Below are 12,166 nucleotides of genomic sequence, written 5' to 3'. Positions count from 1 at the left end.
ACTGAGTTGCTATTAATTAAAGATCCACCACATATATGGTAAAAAGATTCTCCAGGAGCAGGTTGAGCTTGTAGACTAACTTGCCATGGCCAAGCCCCAAGCTGAGCATCGTGTCCACCTATAATCCGAGATCCTTCTGCTGTCTCATCCACAAGAGGCCTTCTTCCGCATTCTAAAAATAAAAAAGTTGTACTGGTATTTCAGTGTAAAACACAGCAGGCATTCAGCAACAATACAATATAGTCATTGTTTCAACCGTGCAATCTGACACAGCAGTTCTGTTATCAAATTGCTTTCTGTTGGAGATTATGCAAGCATGAAGGCTTCTGTGAATCATTAAATAATCTTATTGTCAGATGCCGGCCTAAAAGAACACACCAACTTGTTTGATTGAGGTTAACAGAGTGCATGCCTCCAGGATGGTGGCCAAACATATAACAGAAGCCAAAACATAAGAGGTAAATGTGACTGGGACCAGAGTAGCATACAAATTTCATTCACATTCATCCACCCAGTAATTTAAATGCATCCCCTTCTCTCCTTCCTCTTCCCTCCCCAGATGCATTCAAGCTTAAGAGAAAAAGTCAGAGTCACACAAATGGAATGTGTGTGTATACAATTTTATTAAAAGTATATCCTGCTCTTCCTTACAAAGGAGTTTTATTTCCTAAGCTGAATTGCTGCTCAGACTCCTGGCAATGTTTTTTTTGGGGGGGGGCAGAGGTGATTAACCTTTCCCTCCCAACTGCTCCTTACAGCAATTTAGCTTCAGGAAAAGGTTCCAGTTGTTGTGTATGGGACCTTTTTCTCTAAATGGGGTGGGGGTGACAGCACATGGGAAAGAGTGGATTGTTAAGTTTTCCCACCTCAGCTGCCACTGTTCCCTGAAAATTTCACCCAGAAGGCAATTCAAGTTAAGGGAAAGGCTCCATTTGCACAAATGTTTCTTCCTCTTCTTTTTACTACAAAAGGCACACGTTTATGAACAGAAACAAAGGAGTACAAAACATTACAATTTTTAAGAGATATTATGGAAGGTATTGTTATAGAAAAAATTGGGGTTGGCTTTTGCAGCCCAACTCTCCATCAAGGGATTCATTGTCCCTTAAGACACTTATCGGTCACAGAAGAATGGATGGAGGCAGGAACCAGTCAAAGCAAGGCAGATCTTTATTTTCCTGTTGCACCAGAGTCCTCCCTCCCTTGCAAGGTGAGAAGGGCCCACAACACCAGTGTATAACAGCTTTTGAAGACTTAGAAATTGCCCAGCCCCTTATTCAAAGACCACCCAAAAGCATCACACAAGCATCATGGAAAGAGGCAGTCTACAACAGAAATCTGAGGGTGTGACTTGTCTCCTGTTTGTCAAGATACCTAATGTGTGCTGACTGCCTTATTCTGGCTAGTTTGAGCCATCCTCTTGAAATGGTAAATAACCTAGTTTCTGAAATCATGGCCACAGACCTCCCATATTCATACACAAAATGTGCTCTTTTGATTGGATTTGAAGGACCTGTAAGTTAAAAGAACTATTGGGAGAGGTTTTTCCAAGATACAGTGGTACCTCGGGTTAAGTACTTAATTCGTTCCAGAGGTCCGTACTTAACCTGAAATTGTTTTTAACCTGAAGCACCACTTTAGTTAATGGGGCCTCCTGCTGCTGCCATGCTGCCGGAGCACGATTTCTGTTCTCATCCTGAAGCAAAGTTCTGAAGCACTATCCTGAAGCACTATTTCTGGGTTAGCGGAGTCTGTAACCTGAAGCGTATGTAACCTGAAGCGTATGTAACCCGAGGTACAACTGTATTTTCTTCTGCAGAGGAAATAGCTGGGGTCATTAAGAGTCAAGATGGCTTCAGGATTTCTCTCCTGTACTATTTCAGACATGTAGCTTAGGTACTTATGTATGAGTGTTTACCTTGTGCACTTGCGAACACACATTTTATGACACCTTAGAATTCTTATAACCGTACATAAAAGACACACACACACACACATAAAAAAGATACAGGAAAGGGAAAAGATAACAGTACAATTCAACAAGTTGAGTACTTTTCATTACAAAACAAAAACTTGGATGTAAATTATTACTGTAATGTGGCATAAAGTCTAAATCAGTGGTTCCCGATTAGCTAATTACTGAGAATCTCCTATTTTTCAAAAGCCAAGCCACAGACCCCCTGCTTTTGAAAAATTTGATAACTCTATGATAATTACCTCTGCAAAGCAATTTTTAAGGATAGCCCCTAACAAGCAAAGGTATATTAAAAAATAAGCAAAGGTATACAAAAAAACACAGACTATAAAAACTGTTTTACCATGTAAAAAATTAGTGGGGATGGGCTGTGGATCCCATGGGGGCATTTCACAGACCCCCAGAGGTCCCCAGACCCCTAATTGGGAACCACTGGTCTAGATAAAAAACTCAGACTAAACTAAAATCTGATAAAGCGTTTCACAATCCTGCAAAAAGAATTAAATAAAAATAAAAATACAGTATGAAAAGTCCCAGAGCAGACCCAGACCTGTTTCTCTATTGCTGCAACAAAATGACAAAGGAGAAACAAAGTCTAAACAGAGGTGAAGGGGCAGATCTCATTCCAATTTGTCTGTGCGACAGCACCCTGCAAAAACTTGAATCAGAATTCCCACCTGGAAATATCACAATCTCATCTATGCTCAAGATCTAGTTTACAAGATTAGAACTAGAACTTGTTTTTCTTCTTCTTCACATGATTACACAGCATTACATTAAAACAACAACAACTGAACATAAAAGGCTTTTGGAAAGGCAATTCTTCTTAAAACGTTTCCATTATTATGAATTATGGAAATCGATTTAATGGCCTATGTGGCTTGCTTCTAAAAGGGCACAACAGCCTTACTGAAAAGGTCAGATATGCTTACAAAGCTGATTAAATTTCAAGCCAATACTGCTTGAACTGGTACACTTCATGTGTATTCTTAAATTGCTGAAAGTGACATCTTTCACCGTTTCCGCCCCAAAGCAGCACTGACAACCTAACAAAACCTCCTTTCTTCCAGAGCTTAGAAAAGGAATGTTGCAATCATATGAACTTTAGGGGCCACCGACCGTGCGCCTGTGGCATTGTTACACGGTAATACAGAAAATAGAGACATCACCTTGCTGACAAAGGTCCGTATAGTTAAAGCTATGGTTTTCCCAGTAGTGATGTATGGAAGTGAGAGCTGGACCATAAAGAAGGCTGATTGCCAAAGAATTGATGCTTCTGAATTATGGTGCTGGAGGAGACTCTTGAGAGTCCCATGGACTGCAAGAAGATCAATCCTATCCATTCTTAAGGAAATCAGCCCCGAGTGCTCACTGGAAGGACAGATCCTGAAGCTGAGGTGCCAATACTTTGGCCACCTCAGGAGAACAGAAGACTCCCTGGAAAAGACCCTGATGTTGGGAAAGATGGAGGGCACAAGGAGAAGGGGACGACAGTGAGAAGGAAAGTTGGATAGATCCCTTCATGCAGGGATTTACTGACCTTTGGGATCTGGATTTGGGTCAGGAGGTGATTGGAGTTGTGGGGGCCTTTGGATTTGGAGGAATTTTGAAACATGTCCTGAAATATCATATGGAACTTAGTTTTAACTATGGAGAGTTGGCTGACCTGTCGAGAAGGAATAAAAGCATTGTTAGGTTGGAGTCTCCCTGAGATCTGCTCTTCAGCATCAAAGAATATGAAGAAGACCTGCAGAAGGGACTTGGAAGAGTTAAGAGCCTTGGACAGAAGATCTCCAGGTTGATGAACTATATGGAATTGACGGAAATGACTGGCAGAATCCGAGACCAGGGAGAAGAGATGGTGGAAGAAGACTGGAAAAATTTAAAGTTATATATAGAAATACTGTAAAATTAATGAGTGTTAGAAAAATGTTGGAATGAAATTTTATGGCTTTAGTAGAAATGTTATAAGGAGTTAAGCATAAATTAGTACTTTAGCATTAATGGAAAATAAGGTTAAAAATATTGTAAGATATTTATATGACAAAAAATAGAGAAAGATGGAAAGGAATTGCTGAAACAATTAACAGAAGTGGAATACAAAAAGGGAGGTGAGAGGAGGTTGATGAAACAAGGGAATGAAAGATAGAGTATTGAAATGGTATGATGTATGTTTTTAAACTGTTGTTTTGTTTTGTTTAGTTTAATGTGTTAAGGTTGCGTTTTGTATTGTTTATATATTGTATTGTATTGTTTTTTTCCTCTCTTTTGTTTTTTCTTCTCGTCTTTTTTCTTCTCCTTTTTTCTTGTAAGCTTTAAAAGTAATAAATATTTTTTTTAAAAAAAAAGAGGTGGTTGGACAGTGTTCTCGAAGCTACCAGCATGAGTTTGACCAAACTGCGGGAGGCAGTGGAAGACAGGGGTGCCTGGCGTGCTCTGGTCCATGGGGTCACGAAGAGTCGGGCACGACTAAACGACTAAACAACAACAAAAATTCAGAAAATTACTAAATGGAAGAATTACTCGAATTAAATCCACTTCCGCGGGCGCTTCCAAACAGGTTTGAGCCCCGGAGCCTTTTCCCCCTTGGGACCTAAACTCCACCACGTACAGCAGCAAGCGCCGTTTAACAGGAGCAGAAGGGAGGGAAAAGGGTAGAGTTTTCGCTGCCTTCTTTGCCTAACATTAGATCCACGTGCTTCGACCTCCAGGAAAAACAGCAGCCAGGCAGAGCGGCAAACCGAGGGCCGCTTAACTTGGGAAGAGATCCCAGTAATCGGGAGAGTAGAAGGAAGAGCTGTCCGGGAAGAAACAGCTGAGGATTCCACCACGTCAGGAAGCATCCCTCCACATGCGCGACTCTCCTTGGCATGCCCCTTACGCACTCTGCGTCCGTCGCACTGGAGGCTGCCGGGAGTCGTAGTTCGGAGGGGGACTCCGCGCGCAGGCGCACTTCCGCCCAAGGCCCTCAACGCGTGAGGGAACCTGCCCTGCCTAAGCGCCCGCTGCCGCACCCACGGGAACCAGGAGGGACGCCGGGCTCACCGTGTGCGGGGACTTTGGAGGGCAGAGCTCCGTACAGCAGCGCGAGGAGCGCCAGCGAGGGCCCGGCTGCGGGGCGAAGGCTCCGCCGCATCGTCCGTCGAGGGAGAAAAAATGGCGGCCAACTTTCCCCCACTCTCGCCGTCTTTCCCGCTCCTCGGCCGGAGTGACGTTGGGAGCGTCACGTGACGGGGGCCGAGAGGATTCTGCGCTCGGCGGCCTCCCGCTCTTGCATTTGCCTGGAAAGGGCGCGCGGGACGGAAACGAGGTCCGCGCGAAACTCTGGCGGGACGAAACCTCCCTCCCTAATGGGGCAAACATAACAGCGAGGCCGATCGAGACGCGGTGGCGAGGGATTTCTGCGCGATTTAAAGCCCATTGCAAGAAAGCTGAGGGAATACATCCCCAGCCTTCGAGAAATCTTTTTTGGAAGTAAAATTTGAAGTTAAGATTTGACTCAGACCCTTCTTTTTTTTTGTTTCGTTTTCGATAAAGAATTGCATTGCATCCGCACTGCCCACACACCTCCTTGCTTTACCGGTTGGTTTGATCTGCGGCAATTGCATTACTATTATTATTATTATTTGAATTTATATACCGCCCTATACCCAGTTGGTTTGATTTGTGGCAATTGCATTATTATTATTATTATTATTATTATTATTATTATTTATTGAATTTATATACCACCCTATACCCGGAGGTTCAAAGAAAAGATCAATATAAAAACCACAATATATAAAAAATCAAAATGAAAACAACCCAATACCCCCCCCCCCAGGAGCCACATTTTAAAAGGGCATAGGATGTCAATCAGATCAACCAAAACTCTGGTTAAAAAAAAGAACGTTACAAATTAAATTTCCAATAAACAGCAAGCCAGCAGTAAGCAGGTGTGTATACAGACGCCTTCGTTTCGTGCATGGAAGCATAGAGTTGGAAAGGGATCCCTAGGGCCATCTAGTCCAACCACCTGCGATGCAGGAATCTTCTGCCCAACATGGCTGGCTAAGCTTAACTGCTATAAAGCAATGAAGAGGGTGGTAATACAAGGACTACTGCAGTCGACACAATATCACCAAGGCAACTATCTGTAAACAATCAACGTCCATAAAAATGGCAAAAGTTTCTTAAATTAGTTTTATCTTAAACAATAGCAAACACATTAAATAAAGAGTTCACTTGTAATACGGCAGTGGTTCAGTGCTCATGTCTTCTCATGTTTTAATTCCTACGCTTAGGAGTTCATTGACCCTTTGATGAACTTATGAAGTTGACATCAACCCCACTGCATATACTTAGGTAGGTATATGAAATATAGTCAAGAAATACCAGAATATCATGAACATTTATTAATCATCCACCATTACCAGGAATTGCAAAAATAAATCTGGCATACTGTTGGATTGTGAAATCTTGTTAAATATAAGGTTCCACATTGGCAAGGAAGGTATATGCCCATACTGTTTATTTCTGAGGCTCATGATTATTATTCTTTTGCACTATTCGTCATTAAGATTTCCTACTGCTAGACCATTTTCAACCCCTGGCTCTTTATTCACCCCCATAACTGTAGGGGGTCAATATCAACCACTTCCAGAACCCAGGTATAAATGCATATTTAACATGTAGAATATGGTAGTCCTAAAGGCATGTTAAAATACCTTTGGGATAGAGTTTTATCTATAAAATATGTACTGCTATGTCATTAAAAATACATCAAAGTGGGTTGCAGCAATAAAACAACCATACAGCAAAAATGATAAAGTTAAATACTGACATCAATTAACTATTGCTGAAGTAGGCAACTTTTGAACTGGCTCCTGTACCAACCCCTTTGCCAGCAGTTTTATCAACAAAAATTTGTAACAGCTACATTACAAACACACCTTCACTTCTTAATATAGGTAACCATATATAGGGTCAGACTTTTTGTCCAACTCTGCCCATGCTCACTACGCTGCCAGAGGTCTTGGACAATATTTTTCCCATGCCACCTGCAATTGGGTCCAAAAGGAAGCCCAAGGATTGCACCTTGTATTCTGTCACTGAGCGAAGGTCCTTTCCCCATCAGTTCATCTGCCATGGCTTTGCCCCTCACAGTCCTGGAATTGTTTGAAGCAAGTGGTGAGAATTCTCTGATATTTACACCCTATTCAGATAATATTTAGGTGCCTTGTCAGTAAAAGCTTCACCAGCTGATTTCTGCAGATCAAATCTGCACAAACTGGCCAGGCTGATTTCTTTTTCTGGCCAGTTAGCAATGCTATGTGTTTACACATATTTTTTAGGAGAAAAAAGCATGCAGAGAACTTTAAAACGGTGTCTTAGTAGTGCTTTAATTTGCAGTTAATTGATTTAAACAAGTTGTCGTTGACTATATTCTAAGATTTTCCCAGCCTGCTCTGCACTTTAGAAAGTAGAACTGAATTCCTTTCAGAGAAGGAAACTTCCTTTGAAATGTGTATATAAAAGGAGAAGCCTTAGCATGTTTACTCAGAAATAAAAATTCCCTGAGTTCAGTGGAGCTTTCTCCCAAGTAACTGAGCATACTACTGTATTGCAGTCTGACACAGGAGCTGAACTCAGTGGAACATATTTTTCAGTAAACATTCATCTGATTGGATTGCACTGGTGAATTGAGAATTATTTTATAGCATAACCAATGATATGTGGCTGAATCGGTGTCCAGTGTAAGGGGACGTATATATGTTGCAGCTTTACATCTGAGAAATTTGCTTTGTCGAGATCACTCCAGATCTCTCTTGTTAAGCAGCATCCGTCAAAGAGAAGTTTCCATGTTGGGAAGAGAACTTGCTGCCAAAAGTAGCACCAGCTTGAATGGTCTGCAGCCACGTGTTCCAAGAAATAAAATGCTCCACCCTAAAGGAAAGGAGGAGACCATTTGAACAACAAGTATTTCAGGGAAACCAAGAGTGTAGGATGTTTTGTGCATAATATAAGACCACTTTCAGTGCCTTAAAAACAATTTCACCAGGTATTTATTTTCCCCAAAATCTGACCGACCTACTTGTGCTTTGCTTCTTCCTTGCATAAATACCTGCGAAAATGTCAATATTCCAGTAGTTCGAAGATCTAAGAGCTCCTACGTATGTATGTTATTACAATCTGTTGCAAGCTGCATTGAGGATCATTCAGTCAAAAGGCAAAATATACATCTTCTGAATGAATATTAGACTTGGGGCATTCGCAAACATGTAAGCCTAAGGGCTGATTACCTGCCACTAGCAATCTCCCTACTGTCTGACAGGGAAATTTAGTACAAGGTTGGGGTCCGTAGTCAGGGGTCCCAAAAGGAATGCCAAATAGACACAGGCTTCAGTGAAGCTTTAGGCCTTTGTCAAAAGGAACATACACAAAGTCAGTCTGGTAAGACAAATGTCTTCTAAAGGTTGTATAGTTACTTATTTCCTTGGCTCAGGGATCGCATAAATCCATACCCGCCGACATTTATCTGATGAAAATAGGGACCTCCTAAGGAAACGTGGGACATTCTGGGATCGAATCAGAAACCGGGACGGCTTCTGTAACTCTGGGACTGTCCCTGGAAAATAGGGACACTTGGAAGGTCTGCAATCATAGGCATGTTTATTCAGAAGCAAAGTCCCATTTAGTTCAATGGAGCTTACCTCCCGATAAGCGTGCTTACAATTGCACTGTAACACATAGCTACCTACCAGGCCTGTTCAGAGCTTGTCTGAGGTCTGGGGTGGGAGTCTTGTTATTGGCATGACAGCGTAAGTTTGGGAGACCCTGGCGAGGGCCCCCATGCCATCTTTGAGGTCTGGGGCAAGTGAACCCTGCTGCTCCCTTCCTTTGCATCGGCCTGCTGCCTACTACACTCCTCTAAAATTGCATCTCTACCCCACCATGTCTCTTTTGCTGCCCTCCCCCTCAAATACTCACCGGCTTGAGGACCCTGCAGACTTCACTCAGAACACTTTGCATGTCCCGCACGGAGCAGAGGACCAAAGTGGAAACGACGACATCGACAGAAGAATCGGCCACCTCCTGCAGATTCTCTGCCTGGGTCACCAAGAAGCTGTCAAACTGAAGGTGCTGGTTCTGGGCCATGCTTTTGGCTAGACTCCGTTGAAAGTGGGGGTTGGGGTCTGTACAGGTGACCCTGCAGTTGGCCGGGAAGAACTGGAAGTTGGAGCCCGTGCCGGTTCCTATCTCCAGCAGCCGCAGCTGCCCCGAGGGGCCTGCAAACTCCAACAAGTTGCGGAACAGCTCTTGTTTCTGCCTTGACATCTTCTTGTTGTAACTGGGTGCAAACTTCTCCATGAAGGCCGGGAAGATCTTCTTGCAGTAGGGCTGCCATACGCCCAAGTACGACAGCACGTATATGGGAAGGGCTAGCAGCTGGAGACAGAGACGGAGGCAGAAGACCAGGGCTGTTGCCATTTCAGCTCCTCTAGCCCAGTCTCAGATCTTTCGCCCTCTTTTTCCCTCGGAAGTCCAGAAGCAGGGGAAATAGCTTTGAATTCTGTGCAAAGGTCGATATAGCCTGTCTTGGGAAAGTTAGGACGCGGATGGCTCTCTTTCCTCTATCATCGCTTAGTTCCAGTGCAGATCTCAAAGCAGGGTTGTGGACGAGGAGAGAAGAAGCTGCAAACTTCTTGCTAGGTTCAGGAACTTCCTAAGGATCACGTTACCCACTGACTTCCTCTTCAGCCTGAGCCTTTTGTTTTGACTGCCAAAAGCAGTCTTTGGCAATCTGCCAGAAGGGAAGGGAAGGGAAGGAGGGTGACTGTGTAACTCTTTCTCCTCTGGCGTTCTGAAGCGCAAAAGCAGTTTATTTGTTTTTTTGCTTAACCCACAGCTTACTCAGATTTCTCTTACCCGTCACACATGTACACATGAGTGTGTACATATTTGTGTGAGGGGGAATAACTTGGGAAGGGCCTGGAGCTGGGGGCAGAGAGATATGAAGGCACACCTGTTTAGGGAAGTTTTTAATGTTTGATGTTTTATCATGTTTTAAATATTCTGTTGGTAGCCTCCCAGAGTGGCTGGGGAAACCAAGCTAGATGGGCAGGGTATAAATAATAATAATAAAATCATTATTACCTGCATTTTCCATTCAGAGGCAGCTTAACCCAAGGGGGGAGGGGTTAAGAAAAAAATCTGTGGAGGATATAATCACATAACTGATTAACATGTAGCCAAATCTTAAATGTTTAGAACAACATACCCTCAAACATTTATCTGATGAAAATACAGACATCCTAAATAATAATAATAATAATAATAATAATAATAATAATAATAATAATTTTTCTCATTTATACCCTGCTCATCTGGCTGGGTTGTCTCAGCCACTCTGGGCCACTTCCAACATATATAAAAACCTAATTAAACATTTAAAAAACTTCCCTATACAGGGCTGCCTTCAGATGCCTTCTAAAGGTTGTATATTTACTTATCTCCTTGGCTCGAGGGTCCCGTAACTCCATACCCTGCAATATTTCTCCGATGGAAATAGGGACGTGCTAAGGAAAAGCGGAGTCATATCAGAAACCGGGACGGCTTCTGTAAATCTGGGAATGTCCCTGGAAAATAGGGACACTTGGAAGGGTCTGGAACAATTTCCTCCTCTAACTCATCCAAGTTGTTCAGCTCAAGTATGTACACTTCTCTCTCTCAAAGCGGCCTTGCAATTTCTCCCCATAGCTTTCCCTTGATGTCACTGCAACCTTTTGCCCCTCAGGCAGAGATCTGAAGATCTACCGTCTCTGCTCCTGTTTTATGGAGAGTTCTTTTGTGCAAAGGACGGCAGTTACAACGGCGGGTCATTTGGGGCTAAGGGTTGCCATGAGCCAGCTAGTTTGGCAAATGTAGCATCAGGATGAAAGGACCTTTCAAGGAAAGTTCAGTTTAACCCCACTGTTCGCCAACTCAATGCCCAACACCCCCCCCAAAAGGCACTTTAATTACTGGATTGTCTGTTCTGTCGAGACATAATCCCTCCTGTTCTGCAGCCCCATTTTGCACCTGTTTTCATCTTCACCCTCCTGTCCATAGCTTCTTTTCTGCCTCCTTTTCTGCAGCCCCACTTATGCTCAGACCACACTCATAGTAACTGCCTGAACCTTCATCCCCAGTCCCATGCCTCCTGTTCCCTCCTTTTCACTTTCACCCCTCTTTCCTCCTCTATTTTTTCAAAGTCCCCTTGCACCATCCTCATTCCCATGGCTCCTCAACCCTCCTGTTCTGCAGATATGTTACTGTACTCTTAAGAGGAATGGAACCTTAACAGCAAATCTGCCAGTTTGTTCAGTTAGAGAAGGCTGTGTGGAGAAGGGAGAACCTCTCATGCCCCCTTCCTTTCCCGGCTGCTGCACAACAGCCCTGCAGTGCTGCCAGTTGAGTCTTAAGTCTCCACCAGTTGCTGCCACCACCACCCAATAAGGGGAGCAGGTGGCGCTGTCGAAACCACCGAGCCTCTTGGGCTTGCCGATTGGAAGGTCGGCAGTTCCAATCCGCTCAATGGTGGTGAGCTCCCATTGCCATGTCCCAGCTCCTGCCAACTTAGCAGTTCGAAAGCACACCAACACAAGTAGATAAATAGGTACTGCTGCGGCGGGAAGGTAAATGGCGTTTCCGTGCGCTCTGGTTTCTGTCAAGATGTCCGTTGCACCAGAAGCAGTTTAGCCATGCTGGCCACATGACCTGGAAAGCTGTCTGTGGACAAACACCAGCATCTTAACTGTCTGGGGGTCCTTTACCTTTCTATCTTTTACTACCAGCCTCATTTTTAGGCATCACCCACAGTCCCAGAATCCAAGAGGTGGAGGGGGGGGGACTGGGGCTGCACCAAAGCAATTGATTTTTTTATTTGAAAAAAAAGACTCCTGGCAACTGCACCCTGCACTCCTCACCTGCACACAATGTAATGGGGAAAGGGGGGCTAACTTCCAGCTGCCTTATCCCACTCCAAGATCAAAGCAGCTCCACCCACCCACCCACATCTTAAAGCCCTGGAACATTGGGACCAATACACCCCCCATTTCCCAGACTGTTCGCTTACACGTTGCTCACAGTGTAAAAGCAGCCCACGCTCCCCAAGTCTTTCCAAGATCAAAGAAGAATGTGCTGGTTTCTTACGACGCTGATCCTCAACAT

The 12,166-nt window shown here is 43.8% G+C and overlaps 1 protein-coding gene across 5 annotated transcripts; it reads right to left on the bottom strand.

Moving 5' to 3' along the window:
• On the bottom strand, nt 1–12,156 carry LOC310839942 (thiol S-methyltransferase TMT1A-like). Of its 5 annotated transcripts, none has more exons than XM_083729053.1 (3): nt 12,072–12,156; nt 8,945–9,758; nt 6,347–7,900 (listed from the first exon to the last, which is right to left on the bottom strand). In XM_083729053.1, exons 2-3 carry the CDS (start codon nt 9,443–9,445, stop codon nt 7,664–7,666), a joined length of 738 nt encoding a protein of 245 aa, XP_083585179.1. In that variant the 5' UTR covers nt 9,446–9,758; nt 12,072–12,156; the 3' UTR covers nt 6,347–7,663. The 5 variants fall into 5 exon arrangements, with proteins under 5 accessions (XP_083585183.1, XP_083585179.1, XP_083585180.1 ...); XM_083729054.1 differs by having other exon boundaries at nt 8,945–9,818; nt 12,072–12,123; XM_083729055.1 differs by lacking the exon at nt 12,072–12,156 and adding an exon at nt 10,772–11,192 and having other exon boundaries at nt 8,945–9,818.
• Nucleotides 12,157–12,166: the final 10 nt, after the last annotated feature.

The sequence above is a fragment of the Podarcis gaigeae genome (assembly GCF_964106915.1).
Source record: "Podarcis gaigeae genome assembly, chromosome: 2".
In the NCBI taxonomy this organism is placed as follows: domain Eukaryota; kingdom Metazoa; phylum Chordata; class Lepidosauria; order Squamata; family Lacertidae; genus Podarcis; species Podarcis gaigeae.
Note: the sequence above shows the minus strand (reverse complement) of the source record. Positions and strands in the feature narration are given on the sequence as shown.

What these genes read in the sequence shown, in the direction of transcription:
- LOC310839942 (XM_083729053.1), bottom strand. Translation starts at nt 9,445, where the DNA reads ATGGCAACAGCCCTGGTCTTCTGCCTCCGTCTCTGTCTCCAGCTGCTA. An exon ending in TCTGCAGGGTCCTCAAGCCG is followed by an intron (nt 7,901 to 8,944) that starts GTGAGTATTTGA and finishes CCTTTCCTTTAG; the next exon opens with GGTGGAGCATTTTATTTCTT.